The sequence below is a fragment of the Abramis brama genome (assembly GCF_963993115.1).
Source record: "Abramis brama genome assembly, chromosome: 24".
NCBI lineage: Eukaryota > Metazoa > Chordata > Actinopteri > Cypriniformes > Leuciscidae > Abramis > Abramis brama.
Window position 1 is genome coordinate 2,203,713 of NC_139986.1, and position 20,200 is coordinate 2,223,912.

The 20,200-nt window shown below is 37.8% G+C and overlaps 1 protein-coding gene across 2 annotated transcripts in view; it reads right to left on the bottom strand.

The window, feature by feature from the left end:
- itgb1a (integrin, beta 1a) overlaps positions 1 to 20,200 on the bottom strand; it is a 37,701-nt gene that overhangs the window by 13,887 nt on the left and 3,614 nt on the right. For both annotated transcript variants that reach the window (XM_084102664.1, XM_084102665.1), the window contains exons 2-6: positions 3,970 to 4,036; positions 3,650 to 3,735; positions 2,271 to 2,490; positions 2,013 to 2,183; positions 1,469 to 1,707 (exon numbers count right to left, since the gene is read on the bottom strand). In XM_084102664.1, the coding sequence (XP_083958790.1) occupies positions 1,469 to 1,707; positions 2,013 to 2,183; positions 2,271 to 2,490; positions 3,650 to 3,735; positions 3,970 to 4,036 (783 nt within the window). The remainder of the gene's footprint in view (positions 1 to 1,468; positions 1,708 to 2,012; positions 2,184 to 2,270; positions 2,491 to 3,649; positions 3,736 to 3,969; positions 4,037 to 20,200) is intronic.

The following is a 20,200-nucleotide window of genomic DNA, read 5'->3' on the forward strand; positions in this document are numbered from 1 at the left end:
TTTATGATGGATAGATGCACTTTATGATGGACAGATGCACTTTTATGATGGACAGATGCACTTTATGATGGACAGATGCACTTATGATGGACAGATGCACTTTTATGATGGACAGATGCACTTTATGATGGACAGATGCACTTTTATGATGGATAGATGCACTTTATGATGGACAGATGCACTTTTATGATGGACAGATGCACTTTATGATGGACAGATGCACTTATGATGGACAGATGCACTTTTATGATGGACAGATGCACTTTATGATGGATAGATGCACTTTTATGATGGACAGATGCACTTTTATCATGGATAGATGCACTTTTATGATGGATAGCTGCACTTTTATGATGACAGATGTACTTTTATGATGGATAGATGCACTTTTATGATGGATAGATGCACTTTTATCATGGATAGATGCACTTTATGATGGATAGATGCACTTTTATGATGGACAGATGCACTTTATGGACTTCAAAACAGCCATTCACTGCCATTATAAAGCTTGGAAGAGCCAGGACAATTTTTTTATATAACTCCAACTGTATTTGTCTGAAAGAAGAGTCATATATACACCTAGGATGACTTGAGGGTGAGTAAATCATTGGCTAATTTTCATTTTTGGGTGAACTATGCCTTTAACAGCCATGTCCCAATCACACAATTATAATGATGTTCTCATTATAATTTTATGTAGCTTATATGTCAGACTTGCATGTTGCACTTAACGGTATTTTCCTTTTTGAAGTGATTCCAATCATATTTCAAGCAATTCAAAAACATCATGGTGAACAGTGCACATCTGAAGTGTCTCAACTGAAGGAAATTAGAGATCGACCGATAATCGGTTTTACCGATATTTTTCCTGATATGTAAGCATTTTTCCATAATTGGGTATCTGTTTTGTAATATCATATTCACATCGTATTTAACATAACAGCCATTAATGCACAAATGAGATATGTTACATAAATGCTTGATATGTAGTTTAAACTTTATGCTAAAAAATAGAGAAAAACTCACAGAGTCACGTAATCCATCAAGTCCTGTCCCAATAAAGACGTAAGTTTACATGAATTAAATAAAACAGCCTTGAATGAGCACATGTCGGAAATAAAAGCGCAGAATTTGATTTTCTCTGTGTGTGTGTGTTAAATAAGTACAGTGCTGTTGTTATAATTGTCAAAAACAGGAATAAAACAATAAATATCGGTTCTGCATATCGGTTATCAGGCACATAAACATGCAAATGATCTATATAGGCATTGATTATAAAAAAATCACTATTGGTAGATCTCTAAAGAAAACAATGCATTATTTATTGTCTTTAATATATCGGCCAAATTTTAACATTAAAAATTAACCGATACGATACCGATATGGTGGCCGATATATCGTGCATCTCTACTTTATCAATAACGTAAAAACAGAGCAAACCCTCCTCCAGTTGTTTAATACTCACTCCACAGACGGCAACCTGCATGATCGCATCAAACCCTCCCTCGGGAGAGTCGAGGTTTCCAGATATCTGCTGTTTCCCCACCAGACTGTTGAACTGCTGGCCGTTGCTGGTGAGTTTCAGCACGTTCTTGTAGCTGAAGGGACTGGTGCAGTTCTGGTCCCCAGTGCACGGGTTCAGGAGCTTGGCCGGAGTCGTGCTGATGTACGGCATCACCGTCTTCTCCACGAAAGAGCCGAAACCTGTCCGGAACGAAGTTATTTTCGTAAACGAAAACTTTTGGTCAAAAAACATTTTCGTAAACTGAAATAAAATAGAAATTTCAACATAAATGAAAACGAAACAAAACTAACAACAGTTACTGAAAAACGTTTTCGTAATTAATAAGCTCTCAAAATCAAGTTTTTCCATTCCACTGCGCGACTTTATTTTTCAATGTATGACCGTTATTACGTCAGGCTTTACAGGGTTAACACTGGTCTCTAATAGAACCAAGCCAAACTACCAGAGAGTTTAGTTTTGCAGCATGATCTTATCAGACTCTCACCTATCCTGAAATCTGAGGTGATCTTGGACATTTCCTTCATCAAACTAGTTCCGAGATTCTTGACGTTCTCCAAGTCGTCCTTCATGGAGTAGGACAGGTCCATCAGGTAGTACAGGTCTATGGGATAGTCTTCAGCCCTCTTGAACTTCAGCCTGATATTTTGAGGTTCCCCTACAGAAATAACAAAATGTGTTAGTATGTGTTCCCACAATCACTTGCGCAGATCAACAACAGCAACGACTGTAAGGGATCAGGCACCAGATCTGAGTTTGAGGCTGAGTTTCTGAGGCTGGATCTGTGTGATGTCCTCGGGTCGGAGTTTCTCCGCTCCTTTCTTGCGGTTGGTCACTGCTTTGTTCTTCAGGATATTTTGGCTGCCGTGAGGGTTTTCGATCTTGGTTTTCGAACAGCCTCTTTTCTTGAGCGACTCCAGTTCATCGCAGCGCGCCGATGTCGGCTCTCCCTGTTTCAGGAACTCCTGTTGCGTGAGGAGAACATATTCAGGCTGTTATATGTGATTGTGTTAAGCATGTCAGATTATTTATATTTGTTCAAAAGTTTGGGGTTGGTAAGATTTTTTAATGTGTTTGAAAGAGTCTCTTCTGCTCACCAAGGCTGCATTTACTTGATCAAAAATACAGTTAAACCGTGAAATATTATTATAATGTAAATCATCTGTTTTCTATGTGAATATATAGTAAAGTGTTATTTATTCCTGTGATCAAAGCTGAATTCTCAGCATCATTACTCCAGTCTTCAGTGTCACATGATCCTTCAGAAATCACTCTAATATGATGATTTGATGCTCAACAAACATTTATGATTATCATTAATGTTGAAAACAGCTTCATATTTTTGTGGAAACTGTCATGCATTTTTTTTCAGGATTCTTTGATGAATAGAAAATAAAATGTATTATGTAAACGTATTTCCTGCCATTTTTTGATCAATTTAATGCATCCTAGCTGAATAAAAGTATTAATTTCTTAAAATAAAATAAAAACTTTTTAATGCTAGTGTCAATTCTCATACAAAACATGAAAGTACTACTAAAATTTAAAAATCATATAATAAATAGAACATTTTAGAAAAGAAAATTGATCTTAAAGTTAATTACCCTAAAAAATAAATGTGTTATGACACCTTGATATAGTCAAACTCAGCAACGAAATACACTTATAATGTAATTAGCAAATAATAAGACAGTAGTAATGTCATCATCACTGTTCCCTGGTGCCTGTTTCTGTATTTAATGATTCAATAATATTTTGTTATTATCATAGATGCCTGAAACTCCTTATAAGGACTCATATAAGCACAAACTCAAGCATCACCACGATCTTTCCATGAGGAACGAGATTCCCAAACATGAATGGAATGACAACACTTATCCGCCATTACTGTTCCTATTAACTATTAATATCAAATGACTTAGTTTGAGTCACTTTGTTTGGCATCATATCTCTCTGGTCCTGTTGTATAAAAGCAATATCACAGTCATGCTGTTGGTCTGAATATCAGTACAGCTGTGATTATGAGTGTGATGCTGCACAAATGGTATATTGTGGCAATAAATGTGTTTGTTTCAGCAATGGAGAGTTAAAGTAAAGAATGCGTGGCATTGTAAGGCTACTCACGGTATCAGTGCACCATCCACATTTAGCCCCCACTTGTATGCACTCGCCACAGGATAAAGCGTTGGCTTTGATGCACTCGTTGCCCTCTGCAGAACACAAGAGACAGAGCGTTTTACATCTGGCCAGTCGATTCATTCACTTGCAGTAACTGGAGCCAGAGACGACTACTGTTTTCCATTAGGATAACGCTCCGACCTCTGAGTAATGACAGCACTATTTAACTGTCCAACGAGAGCCTCAAAACAAACCCAGCGCTTATTAATTCTGATGGAGTTACAGTACAGCGTTTCAAGCTTCGCTGATCTGAAAGTTCACATTACCTTGCTGTGCACGGCCGCAACAAATGATCCCTAATAATGTTGATATGAAAAGTAGCTTCAGGTCCATCTAGAAGAAAAAGACAAAAACCATAAGCGGTGGATTCACTTTCAAAACAAGCACAGATTATTCTGGGAAACAATGAATGTGGTAACATCTAAGCTGTTTATTTTAATATATTATATCAATTATAATATATAAATATATTATTTAATATGACTGAATGAAACCATCATCATTGGGCTATGACAATAAAAATCATACTTTAAGGGTTAGAAAATAGATCCTTATGGTATCAATGACTATTTTAGTGACCAGGATCTTTAAAATAACTACATAAATAGCACACTGTATATTACTATGATAATCAATGCCATGTTATATATCAAGGAACACTGGAAAGAGTATAAAAGTGCAATTTTAACTATTAAAAATAAAGGTTTCAAAGGGGGTTTTAACCATTTTTGCTTCCCCAATGAACTATTCAGTGATCAGCTCTTAACAGAACCATTTTCAAAGTGTGAAATTGTAATAACTGAAAGAAACTTTTTTAACTATACACTCTTAAAAATAAAGGTTCTTTTAAACAAGAAATGCTACTGAGGTAAAAATCTTCGTATCCCGGTTCTTTAAGGGATTAAGAAATGAGTTAATGAATAAAGCTTCTTTATTGTCATCTATGGTTCCATGAAGAACATTAAACATGCATAACTCTTAAGAATGAAGGGGGTTTTCACTGTCCGGGGAAAGAGCCACTAGGAAACGGTTCGACCGGTGAATTATGGTTATGGGTGGAGGTTTTTAAGTTAGCCCTGGTTCCTCTTTCAGGAGCTGAGAATAGATGAAGGTTAATGATCACTGAGAAGTTCTTTGGGGAACCAAAAATGGTTCTTCTATCATGGCATCGCTGTGAAAACCCCCGTTTTGGAAACAGTATTTTGAATAGTGTAAAGAACCTTGTGTTGAATTGAAAGGCTTTATGTTAAAGGTTCTTTATGGAACGATAAATGCCAATAAAGAACCGATTTTTAAGAGTTTATCTACTTGATCTGACCTTGAAATGCTGAAAAAGATGTTTTGTTGCTCATATTTTCAGTGATGACCTTAAATACACGGGAGGTCATTAACCTTCATCTATTCTCAGCTCCTGAAAGAGGAACCGCTGCAGGGTCTGCCGACTCCCTTCGGCAAAGGGTGTTACTCGAGTGGACAAACAATATCCTCAACAGGAGAGCAGAGTACAGAAATATACTAGGAAAAACCCAAGATAAAACTTTATTTTACAGTGTCATTGTTACATATGTTACTTGTACTTACCATAGTAATAACAGTAAATTATGCATAATTACATCTAACCCAACTAACCCTCAACCAAACGCTAATCCTACCCTAACCCTATAGTAAATACATGTAGTTAAATAATATTACTCAGTACTTAAATATATAATTACACTGTAACAATGACACTTTAAAATAAAGTGTAACCAAATCTAATATAAATGCAATAGCTGCAGAGTAACAAAACAAAAATGTATGGTTCATGGTACAACACAATGGGATTGTATTATATATATATATGTATATATATATATATATATATATATATATATATATATATATATATATATATATATATAGTTAATAAAAATGGTTAATTACATTCTTGAAATGTGTACATGTCATTGCATTACATACACAACACTCTAATAAGTATAGAAAGTCCTAAAATGTGATTTTTTTCCCATTATTTTTTTCCCATTTTAAATCCTTATCCGTCATCCACCCATATATATATATATATATATATATATCCAGTTTATTTCCAGTAACACTGGCTCACATTGATCTGTCATTAGATCAGAGCACTTCTGCCGGCTGAAAGCTGTGTGTCCTGCAGGTAAAGCATTATTGATCAGTGTGTCCCATGAGACTTTGTGTTGCATCTGGTTAATAAATGATCCTCTGTTTGGCTCCACGTGTCAGTGAGGGGCTGAAAAAAGCGCGTTGCATGCGCTGATGTCTTCAGTAATCAGTGAAATCTATTCAAAAGTATAAGCGGTTAAGATTATTACAGTCGTGCTAAAATAAGTTTCCTTAATTTGAAGTATGGGTTTGATAAATACTGTTTTCTTTCCTGTTTCCTGACATATATCTCCTAACAAAACATACCAACATTGTGAAAAACAAGTACTTTTGCATACTTTTAAAATTAGTAGTTATTACAGAAAGAATATGCTTAAGCATGAACAGAATGCAATGTTTTTGAACACTTAATTGCAATTAAATAAAAATGGATTATAGTTTAAATATATATTAGGTGCAGCTTTAGAGTGTTTTTGACCCATGCACTTGAGTAGGACTTAAGTATACATCTTTATGTAATTTCATAATTACTTCTATATCTTTGAAATGTGATTAAAGTGTCCTGCCGACTGTACTGACAAACATTTATGGAAAGCTAAAATATAATGTAATTTCCACTGAAACTGAAAAGATCAAATATAATGATTTAAAATGTACGTAAAACGTTTAATCACAAAGTGCACTGTTTAAAAGTGTACTTAAGTGCGTTAAGAAGCAGTCATGAAAGTGTTTCTTTAAGTAATTAAGTGGCCTTTTATTTCATTATTATGATTATATTATCTGCAAGTACAGTATCTTTTTAAGATTTTAAGTACATTACAAGTGCACACTGAAGACTTCTTTTTCACAAAGGAAAGTCTCATCTCTTTTTATTTAGCTATAGCCAGTATTATCTAGTTTACACCATGATCGTGCAAAACCAGTCGTGACAGCTTGTTTCACAGTTCAATCGTTTGGTCAGGTTTTAGAAGTATCCTGTAAAAAAAGTTGCTTCCTTAAATTTTTAAGTTCAGTCAACTTGGATGTTTAAGTCATATCAACTTAAATTACATTAAACTGCCATCAAAAAAATGTAAAAATATATATATAAAAAAAAGTTAAAATTGCTTAACTAATTTTGATGAGTTAAAGCAATGTAAAAACATGTTGTCATAACTTATTGATCATGTAATTTTTTTACAGTGTAGCATATAAACGCCCTCAATAAGCTTCATGAGTTCTTTAATAAATTGCCAAATGACTTACACAATAGTTTAACATACACAGCATAACAAAAGTGTAATGATTTGAAAGACGTTCTGGCTGCCACCACAATCTACAAATAGTATATCATTATCCAAAAGTGTTGACATAGTCTTAACATGATACTGGTTTGATGTAAGAAACGCCTGATGCAAGTGAGCTTCCTCTAAATTACACACGTCAATGATAGTCCTAAAGAAATCACACACATAACCAGTGCTGTTACGGCTACTGGAAACAGAAACAGAGTCCAGGCTGAAGCTGGAAAAGCCTTTTACTTCCCTGCTGAATGTAATGCATGTGGTTTCCATTAAACTCAATGGGCAGAGATGATGAAGCTCAGAAGAACTCCAGCCTTTAAACACTGAAGCGAGACACTGAGACAGTGAAATACTGAGTCACTGAGACACTGAAACACGGAGACACTGAAACACTGAGACACTGATACACTGAGACACCGATACACCGATACACTGAGACACTGAAACACTGAGACACTGAGACACGGAGACACTGAAACACTGAGACACTGAAACACTGAGACACTGAAACACTGAGACACTGAGACACTGAGACACAGAGACACTGAAACACAGAGACACTGAAGCACTGAGACACTGAAACACTGAGACACTGAAACACGGAGACACTGAAGCACTGAGACACTGAAGCACTGAGACACTGAAACACTGAGACACTGAAACACTGAGACACTGAGGCACTGAAACACTGAAACACTGAGACACTGAGACACTGATACACTGAGACACTGAGGCACTGAAACACTGAAACACTGAGACACCGAGACACCGAGACACCGATACACCGAGACACCGAGACACCGAGACACCGAAACACCGAGACACTGAGGCACTGAAACACTGAAACACTGAGACACTGAGACACTGATACACTGAGACACTGAAACACTGAGACACCGAGACACCGACACACCGACACACCGAGACACCGAGACACCGATACACCGAGACACCGAGACACCGAGACACCGAAACACCGAGGCACCGAGGCACTGAAACACTGAAACACTGAGACACTGAGACACCGAAACACCGAGACACCGAGACACCGAGACACCGAGACACAGATACACCGAGACACCGAGACACTGAGGCACTGAGGCACTGAAACACTGAAACACTGAGACACTGAGACACTGAGACACCGATACACTGAGACACTGAAACACTGAGACACTGAGACACTGAAACACTGAGACACTGAGACACTGAGACACTGAAACACTGAGAGACACTGAAACACTGAGACACTGAAACACTAAGAGACACTGAAACACCAATACACCGAGACACCGAAACACCGAGACACCGACACACAGACACACCGAGACACCGAGACACCGAAACACTGAGACACCGAGACACCGAAACACCGAGACACTGAGACACCGATACACTGAGGCACTGAAACACTGAGACACTGAAACACTGATACACCGAGACACCGACACACCGAGACACCGAGGCACCGAGACACAGAAAAACACTGAGACACTGAAACACTGAGACACTGAGACACTGAAACACTGAGACACTGAGACACTGAAACACTGAGACACTGAGACACCGATACACTGAGGCACTGAAACACTGAGACACTGAGACACTGAGACACCGAGACACCGAAACACCGAGACACTGAGACACCGATACACTGAGGCACTGAAACACTGAGACACTGAAACACTGATACACCGAGACACCGACACACCGAGACACCGAGGCACCGAGACACAGAAAAACACTGAGACACTGAAACACTGAGACACTGAGACACTGAAACACTGAGACACTGAGACACTGAGACACTGAGACACTGAAACACTGAGACACTGATACACTGAAACACTGAGACACTGAGACACTGAAACACCGAAACACTGAGACACCGATACACTGAGACACCGATACACTGAGACACTGAAACACTGAAACACTGAGACACTGACACACTGAGACACCGATACACTGAGACACTGAAACACTGACACACTGAGACACCGACACACCGAGACACTGAAACACTGAGACACTGAAACACTGAAACACTGAAACACTGAGACACTGAAACACTGACACACTGAGACACCGAGACACAGAGACACTGAGACACCGATACACAGAGACACTGATACACTGAAACACTGAGACACTGAGACACTGAAACACCGAAACACTGAGACACCGATACACTGAGACACCGATACACTGAGACACCGATACACTGAGACACCGATACACTGAGACACCGATACACTGAGACACCGATACACTGAGACACTGAAACACTGACACACTGAGACACCGATACACTGAGACACTGAAACACTGACACACTGAGACACCGACACACCGAGACACTGAAACACTGAGACACTGAAACACTGAAACACTGAGACACTGAAACACTGACACACTGAGACACCGACACACCGAGACACAGAGACACTGAGACACCGATACACAGAGACACTGATACACAGTGTGTCTTGATGTCTCAGAGTTTCAGTGTTTCAGTATCTCTGTATATCTGTGTCTCAGTGTTTCAGTGTATCGGTGTTTCAGTGTATCGGTGTCTCAGTGTATCGATGTCTCAGTGTATCGGTGTCTCAGAGACACTGAAACACTGAGACATTGAAACACTGAGACACTGATGACCTGCGGACGCCAGATCCAATCAGAAGAACTCGCTAAGACCTCTGAACGCTCTTACACTGAACAGAAGTCTCTTCATAGTAAACAGAGTCTCGAGTAATTCAGTCAGTGTGTGTGTGTGTATGTGTGTGTGTTTGTGTGTGCTAAAAACTGTTCCTCTCAGCGTGCCTTTTATACACACAGTGCAGACAGCACGTCGGGCAGAGCGACCAGATTAGACCGGGTGTCACTGAGAGTTTAGCTCACACAGAATCTTCCCTTTACAATGACAGGAAAAAATGCTTTAAAAGGTGTTTCATACCTCAAAAAACATTCTTCTCAAACCAGCTACATCTTAATCTCACCTAGCCTGGGAAAACCCAGACAACTTCCGGCAAATTCAGATTTGCTCGAGAAGTAAGTCTGGCAAAGAGCTCATTCAAGGCCATTTCCATGGCCTCGAAATCGCGGCACCAATCAGAAATGTTGAGGCGGGCTTTACAAGATGGCGATCGCTCTGATTGGTTTTAGGTCTAGCCTATCCAATTGCGCCCAGAGGCATTTGAGCGACGTCCGTTGGTGAAGCGCACCAACTTTTAAATGCATTATTATATTCAAATTGCAAACACATGAGGACAGTCTCCATGAAAGACCCACTGGCAGATGAACGTGCTACTACATTTCTCTCCGAAACGGTAGGAAATTAAATTAGATTTAATAGAGGATTTTAACTGTGACAAGATGATTGACAGGGCAGTTTACATGACAGGATGCACGCGACAGATCCGTCCGATAAAGATGACGAAGTAGTATGTCCCAAAGCTTGCCTACTTTTTTGCTACACATTCAAAAGTAAATACAATTTCTTCACAAAAAGAGTACATACTTTTATGGCGTAGTGTAACTTTGGGACACCGCATATGGCTTTACACAATGCCGATCGCTCTGATTGGTTTTAGGAGTTTTAGGTCTACCCAATTGCGCCCAGAGGCATTTGAGCGACGTCCGTTGGTGACGCCCCTTTGGGAAATGAGTTATTAAAGGAGCTTTGCCAGACCATAACTCAGTTACTACTGAGAATGGTTTGGTTTTAACCAGGCTAAATCTCACCATAAACAAAAGGCAAATTATCCATAATATAAAAGTAGAACTTCCACTTAAGATAAAGCTAAAACATTTTGTTAATCAATGTTCAATTTAGTTTACTAACTAGAATAGTCAATGCATCATGCATCAGGTCAAGGTTCGAAATTCAGAAATTCGGACTCCGTGTGCAAGGATCTTTACTCTTTCACCGCAAGTTGATGCGTACGGCCGTCTGCCGGAAGCTAGTTGTTTTAGTTGATAAAGTTATATATATGGATATTTTTCTTACACAAACGCATCGCTCCGCTTCAGAAGGCCTTTATTAACCCCCCGGAGCAGTATGGATTCACTTTTATGATGGATGGATGCACTTTTATGGGCTTCAAAATCTCATCCTCCATTCACTCCATTACAAAGCTTGTAAGCCAGGACATTTTTTAATATAACTCAGATTGACTTCAGGCTGAGTAAATCATGGGCTGATTCTCATTTTTGGGTGAACTATCCCTTTAAATTCAATGAAAACAAATGTGTTAAGTCAACATTCATTTTTAAATCATCCAGCAAAAAAACACACTTTAGGTCCTAATTAAGTGTGTGAACGTAAGCCATGTTGTAAAACACCACTAAGGTGTCAAAAAAAAAAACATGGTTCTGTTCAGTGAGGTTTCACAGCTGGGCTCAGGAATGCTGAACAGAGAGCATCATGGGAATGATATCTCTATCTACACATTGCTGTGGTAAAAGCCTGGTACAACTCTGAGACACAGATAGTGTCACAACAACACTCAGCCGTTGATGAAAGTGTTCTTTTTCATCATTGACTTTCTGATCCTACTGTAATGTTCCCGGTAACACTTTACAATAAGGTTCATTAGTTAACATTAGTTAACTAACATTAACTAACAATGAGCAATACATTTGTTACAGTATTTTTTTAATGTTAGTTAATAATACAGCTGTTGATTGTGTGTTCATGTTAGTTCACAGTGCATTAACTAATGTTAACAAATACAACCTTTGATTTTAATAACGTATTAGTAAATGCTGAAATTAATATTAACTAAGATTAATAAATGCTGTAGTAGTATTGTTCATTCTTAGTTCATGTTAACTAAGGTAGTTAACTAATGTTTACTAATGAACCTTATTGTGAAGTGTTACCATTTTCTTAAGATAACACAAAGATAAATGCAAATGCAAAAAGTAAAAAACTAAAAAGAGACGAAAAAAAGGAGCGAAGAGAAAAACAGGAAAGGGCGGCCCGTCTCTCCAGGACACTGAAATCCAGACAGAAACTTCAAACCCTTCAACCGCTGCGTTTAAAGACCACCCTCTCTCTTCTCTGCTCTCTCTTTTCCATTCCGGACTGGGAGAGAGGGACCAGAAAACACCCCCCCGTCCTGAAACGAAGGCCAAACACAACCATCATATAATATCCCTTTAAAAGGGGGAGCGAGTAATGAAGTCCAGCTTTAACAATCCGCCTGAGGAAAGTCTCTCTCCACTCCCTCTGTTGCTCTTTAAACATCTATTTTTGGATTTCTCAAGCTAGCAAAATGCTTTTTATATCAGAAGTGTTTTTTATATTTTTTATTTTTTTGCTGTCCAGGGAATAAAACTCATAATCGCTGGTTCTGAAAAGCAACAAAAGAGCACTTATTACAGAAATGATATGCTTAAAGAATATCCTTAAGTGCAAACTGAATGTAAAGTTTCCAGACCCTTAATTGCATGGTAATTGAAATTAAATGAAAATGTTTTATAATGTATTAAAAATTAACCTTTGAGTGCTTTTTTGATTCACTTAAGTACATATATGCAGTCTTATTACTTATACAGTTGAAATATGGTTAAGTGTACCGCCGAATGTACTGACAAGCATTTATGGTAAACTAAAATATATGTAATTTCTATAGAAGCTTGAGTTACATTTCATTTTAAGATGTTCTTATTAATATTAATTAACAACATATGTATGGTTAGGGTTAGGATTTGGTTAAGGCTGACTTGCTTCTAATTATGCATAATTTACGGTTATTACTAAGTGCATGTAACATATGCAACAAGGAATCTGTCAAATTAGGTGTTACCGAAACTTGTAATATTTTTATAAAAACACATTTGCAATTTAGGAAATTAACATTTTACAGTTAAAATTATAATCATGTATGTTATTCAACACATCCAAATAAGTGTACATCTTTAAAGCATGACAATGCATTTGCAAAACTTTACTTTTGCTCGACTTTCAAATTACAAAATCAAATTGTGAATATGGCTAAATATCAAAGAGTTTCTATAAAATGGACCTTTAGAGGAATATTGACCACGCTAATGCTTGAGTTCAAGCCCATCCTTCACAGTCATACCGGATCAATACCACTTTCGGCTGTACTGGACATTACTTGGACAACCACAATTCAACAGCGACACAAATAGAGCAAGATGTATGTAATCACAGATCAGCAGAGAAAGACACCAGCGTCAGAAATGAAGGGAGATCGCTCATTGCTACAGAAAACAAACAGATTTTTACATTTTCAGCAATAACCTCATATAAATGTCCCTCCATGATGCTAGGGTGATTTTGTGAGTTATATATAGTATGTTGCTATATGGTTACTCGGGTGTTTCTGGCACAAGTCTGTTGAGTCTCTAGATAAGGCTTAGGTTCCTCCTTCAGTGCATATCAATACGATTTTTCTCATTCTATCATCTTGACTTAGTAAGCACCCCTAAGAATAACTGAATAGTAGCACAAACTGCCTGTAATATTGTTATAGTTCAAGCAATTGGCTTGATGTTAAAATTCATCATGCAACCAAGGCTCATTGGAAAAAATGTGCACCATGACATTTCTGCAAAATTATATTACATTTCTTCTTGCATGTTTTGTGTATGGAAGCTTGTTTCCGCCACAGAATAAAACATTTTAAAAGATAATTCTGACTATTTATCTCACAATTGCGAGTTTACATCTCGGAATTCTGACTTCATTTCTCAGAATTGCGAGATATAAAGTCACAATTGCGTGTTATAAAGTCACATTTCGCAATTCTGAATTCTTTTCGCGCAATTGCGAGTTTATATCTCACAATTCTGACTTTATTTCTCAGAATTGCAAGATATAACGCCAGAATTGCATGATATAAACTCGCAATTGCATATTTAATTGCATTGATATAAACTCACAAAAAGTCGCAATTACCTTTTTTATTTTTTATTCTGTGGCGGAAACAAGCTTCCAAACTTCACAACATCTGACATGTCTAGCGAGTGACGCTAATATCATGTTGAGTTGTATACTAAACAGATGAACGTAATTCTGGCAACGTTTTATTACGAGGGTGGTTTTGAGTATTGTGGCAGTTCAGAAATGAAATGTCCGGTGAGTGTTGCTAAAAGGTTAGCCTACTGCTCTCTCGCATTTGAAAATAACATACCACCTTAAACCTGAGCGATAGTGTTACCAAAAGCAAACGTGAGATAAAAACACATTTGCTAAGGCAACCATGTCTTTGAGCTCTTTAATCGTGACTTGTGTTTCCCGTACCCGAGTGCTTCACATCATAAGAGCAATGCTGTCTCAGGTGAGCGACAGAGCAAGTTTACTACATCAGAAAAGCCAAACATATGGAGCTGGTTATGTGATACAAACATTAAAAATAATTAGTTTACAAATCATGCACTATGATAAAAGTGTTTTGAGGTCATACCATATTGTGGAAGGAACTGCATTCAAATAAGTCTTCTGCCCCTGTAATCATTATTTACATGAAAAGAAACGTGTAGGAACATGTATAGGAACGTATGATGCTAAATATGAATATATGTCTAAACTCATCTAGTTTGGTTCCACCCTAAGCCCAACCCCTTCATTTCATCTTCTCCACCCTCTGTAGTCAACCACAAACTCCACCATCCTCCTTCAAAACATCCCAGGAATCCCTGAGATGTGTTTTCCCTATGACCAGAACAAAGGCTTTTAAACCCTATTCCCAGCATCTCCACTGGTATCAAACAAATGCAACCCAAATGAATCAAACGGAAGGCTGGGTGAGAGTCAGCCCTCAATAAAAGCTAGCACACACATAACACACAGACTACACTGAGCATGATATATCACGCCTCTGAGACCTGTGGCTGACATTACAGGGTCCAGGACTGCCGTAATGTTACTGCTTCTGCCTGACTAGTCCCTTTTAACCGCTGAGTTGGCGTTCACTCCCTCGCTTTACAGGAATCTGCCCCATCACACAGTAAACCTGCACTCAGTCTGGAGAACAGCCAGAAACCCCTCGCTGTGAAGCCATAAAACGAGAGCCCACCCCTTCATCCAATGTAAGGCCTATATATCTGTCCCTACCATAGAGGGAGACGAGATGGTGGTTCAACAATATTATTGATCTGCCTGCATTGACACTGAACTGAACTGGACGATGGCATCACTGTTTTCTCCAGAGCGGCTATATATATATATATATATATATATATATATATAAATGAACTAAATTTATAACTGATGATTTTTACAATAGAAATTGGACCTGGACTATGACGCTATTTTCTTCTAGATCTGCTGTACAGCCGAAACAAACTTTATTGCATTATTTTCCTGTTATCTCTGTAAATCTGCCATGAAACAATCTGTATTGTAAAAAGCGCTTTATAAATAAAGGTGACTTGACTATTGAACATTTATGAGCCTGTTAATGGGACTTTCAAGAAATGTACGATGAAATAACAAATGTCCAATAATTCTGGGATCTACCATTTTAAGTCAATTTGAAATCAAAATAGACAATTCTTGTTTTTATTTTTATTCTAAATGATTTATCAGTGCACATCATTATTGTGTTCAATTTATGTTCCTGGTTCCTAACTTCCTCTCCCTCTTGCTGTATCTCTTCTCTTCTCTTCCCTACATTTGTTCTTGTTCCAGAAGCCGTTTCAGTTGGATATACGACACAATAGAGAAGAAAAGACGAGCACAACTTTAAACTTAGAATCACACAGCAACATGAACTCATTATTTATCATTTGAACTTAGTTACATTTTCACCTGTTTGCATAGACTCTAAAACTTACATTATTAATGTATTGGCAGCATCTAAAAGGTAAACATTTTATGTATAAATATAATATAAAGATGTGCAAATCCTCTTATTCATAGAAATTATATATTTTATTGTATTTAATCACAGAGATTAATTAAATATGATCATATTCATGCATAATGCATTTACATTTTTCATTTCTGTGTGATTTCTGGTGCTCGTTTTAAAGGAATACATCACTTTAGTGTTAAAACAAAATAAAAAATCTGTCATCATTTAATCATTAAAACATCTATATCAGTATCTAAATTATAGTATATTGTAAATACAAAGTTCTGCCATGAAACTCCTTAACTCAATCTGATGCAATCACATCATTCTCTATAGGTTACAGCTGATTGGTTCCTGCTGTATCAGTAGCCAATGAGCTTGCAGCTCAACCTTCAGATACTGGTCAGCCTTTGTTGTATTAGTTGCAGAGTGCTTTCAGAAAGACCTCCATCTTCCCCAGCTCCACCTGTATAGATCTGCTGTGAGTAATTCATGTACCCTATATCAGGGGTTTAAGACAATGGGCCTCCCTTTTGACACAACTTACCCATGCAACTGTCATGTAAACAGGCAGATCGGATTTTCTGAGGGATTAATCAATGTCTCCGCGGTTTAATGACGAGAAACCCCGACGCGCATCTGCAAAGGGACGGATGGCCCGACGACACAACGTTTCGGAGGACAGGAATGTGGACACACATTGACACAACATATCAAAGGCTGGCTTGCTCATCCTAAAATTTCGGACCCACTGCTCCTTGCTAAAGCCAATATTTAAACAGAATATGCTCCCGCCAGTCCTGAGATCTCTCTCGCACACAATAACTGAAGCACGCAGGCTGCAATGATGCCACTTTTCATCCTCCTCCGTCTCAAAATCATGGTGATGTTCGGCGAACTTTGCATAGGCCTATATCGCAGAGCATCAAGCATATTTCGCGTTCGTCCATCTGTGCAAGAGATTTTAACCCTTTAAGCATGCGCGATGTTTCAGATAGTATGGCAAGTGTAAATACAGTTGAAAGAACGTGTAATAAACAGACAGTAAATTGGGCATCAAGACCTGCAGTGTAAATGAGGCCTTATTTTCAGAATAGTAACAATTTAACTTTTTTAATTTATTAATTTAAACTAATTATTAGGCTATAATTTTTTACCACTCTCCGCGCCTCCTCTGGCATGCTCTGGCGCTCCCCACACTTTGAAAAACTCTGCCCTATATTATACAGCAGCCTTACATACAGAGTCTAACATGCTCACAGCAGCGTGGTGTATTTACTGGCAGTAGCAGGTAGTGTACTTGTTCTGCAACAGCGATAACCAACAACAGCAGCAGATCTGTTCCACCAAGACCAAACATATCAATATTGTCATATCCATTACCATGTCAAATACTCCAAGAGCTGGAGAATTATTTTCACTGCACATCTATTGTTCTATAACACTCAGGAGCAAATTCACTGAATATTTGTTCCACTTTTATGTACTGTATCTCTTTCGTAGTAAATCCCCTTCAGGCTTGAACTGATCTGATTCATCTTCCTCCTGGTATAACTGTGGCTGACAGTCATCCGTATGATTTAAGATGTAGGAAAATGACACAGTCACATGCTCATCTATCACTTTTATTATTGGACCTGACTGATTCATTCACTGTAATGAAGTGACTCAGAGGACAAGAGCACTGCACAAGAGTTAACCAGCTCAACGGCAGGCCAATATGTTACAGCGCTAATGTAAAGTGGGTTGATTCAGAGAACATGGAGAGTAAGATCCAAATGCAACTAGTGTTGTCAAAAGTACAGACTTCCGTACAAAATCGGTATTGAAATTAATTTTTTTTTCTCTCAAGCATTTTGAGTGCTGTTGAACTGATTCTTAAACACCTCTGATTGGCCATTGTGTTCACACGCTCAATATATATGTCTGTGATTGGCCATTGCGTTCACACGCTCAACATATATGTCTCTGATTGGCCATTGGGTTCACACGCTCAAAATATATGTCTCTGATTGGCCATTGCATTCACAAACTCTACATATATGTCTCTGATTGGCCATTGTGTTCACACACTGAACATATATGTCTCTGATTGGCCATTGCGTTCACATGCTCAACATATGTGTTTCTGATTGGCCACTGCGTTCACATGCTCAACATATGTGTTTCTGATTGGCCATTGTGTTCACACGCTCAACATATGTGTCTCTGATTGGCCATTGGGTTCACACGCTCAAAATATATGTCTCTGATTGGCCACTGCGTTCACAAACTCTACATATATGTCTCTGATTGGACATTGCGTTCACATGCTCAACATATGTGTCTCTGATTGGCCATTGTGTTTACACGCTCAACATATGTGTTTCTGATTGGCCATTGCGTTCACATGCTCAACATATGTGTTTCTGATTGGCCATTGTGTTCACATGCTCAACATATATGTCTCTGATTGGCCATTGGGTTCACATGCTCAACATATGTGTTTCTGATTGGCCACTGCGTTCACATGCTCAACATATGTGTTTCTGATTGGCCATTGTGTTCACACGCTCAACATATGTGTTTCTGATTGGCCATTGCATTCACATGCTCAACATATATGTCTCTGATTGGCCATTGCGTTCACACACTCAACATATATGTCTCTGATTGGCCATTGCATTCACACACTCAACATATATGTCTCTGATTGGCCATTGTGTTCACTGCACCAATAAGGTTTGAAGTTTATGTTGGTTCAAAAATTGACAGTTAATTTATCCAACTTGAAATGTTTATAAATTAGGTAAAATAGGTCAAAAAATGGTGTAAAACTGTTGTTGATGTTAGTTCTTTTTATCTATTGCAATAATTAATGTTAACGTGCAGACCCTTGTTGTAAAGTACCATTAGCTGTCGAAGTCTCTGTAGAAAAGGAGGGTTATAATAGTTTTGAGGAAATGAATGATTTTATCTAAGGTTTGTATTGGTCTCTTGATTGGTCTCATTTTGGGCAGTAAACAAAACAGAACAAGTAAGGGAGCAGTCAGCTGGCCTTATCACAAAATAATCCAGACAGGGAGATCAGGACTGGGACATGAATTACATACACATTGATATCTATCTTGTAACACGACTAAACAGGATAGAACTATAGGGAATATGGTTTCCCTGGGACAACAGAAATAACTTTATTTATTTATTTAGAGCAATGTTCAACATATTCCAAAAGCTGGAGACACTAAAACAAACAAACTTGACGTTTTGACATAATCTAAAATGTAAATCATTTACTGTATGTATAAATAACTTTACAGACGTACAAATGATACAAATCTTTTTTTTTTTTTCACAGATGATTCAGTAATTAATTAATGCTCAAGTAAGAAGTACAAGGTGAATAACATAGCTTTTACCAGGAATCATTTGGATCTGCATTTAATGCATTAGACTTATGGCAAGCAATATTAAGTGAATTTTTATGGTATAACAGATCGGCTTTCTTTTCACTCAGTTTTTTTTTAAGCATGTATAACAACTGTTTGCTTTCAGCATTTTTATTAAGATTCCTCTATGACAGATTGGCAAGAAAAACCCTTAAAAAAAAACGAGAGACCAGCCGCACAATACTGCATTGACCACATGCCATTCCAGGTCAATTTCAAGGTAATTTACTGTGTGACCTCCGCTGGCTCACATGAATACTGCTTATATTGTACACAAAAAAAAAAAAAAAAAAAGGTTCTTTCTTATTGGCAGTACGAGCAATGAGAGCTGAGATCAGACAAGAGTGGACTGCTCGAAGAAAACAGGGAAGGGACGAAAAGAAGATCAGATTAGACGGGCGTTTTCCAGACCAGCATCAAACAAGAGATATTACCAGTGCAACAGAGATTTACACACATTCTGAGCTTCTCTATCGCAACATGAAACATAAAGGGGTTTAGAGTCTAAAGGGAGTTTAGGGGGGGTTACATAAAAAATCCTGAATTGGAATATTGAAAGATACTTCTCTAAAATACAAACGTTTTGTTGAGAGATTTTGAGATGAAAAGTTGGATGATTTTTTATTTTATTTTACTCGATTTTAACCTCACGTCATTCCAAACCCGTGAGGCTTTCGTTCATCTTCGAAACACAAAAGTCAAAAGTTGCTGCTTCAAAAAGTTCATAAAGAGATCGTAAAATTAATCCATTTGAATCAAGTGATTTAGTAAAAATTTCCTGAAGAGACTCGATTGCTTTATTTGATGAAAATACTTAATTTATGCTTT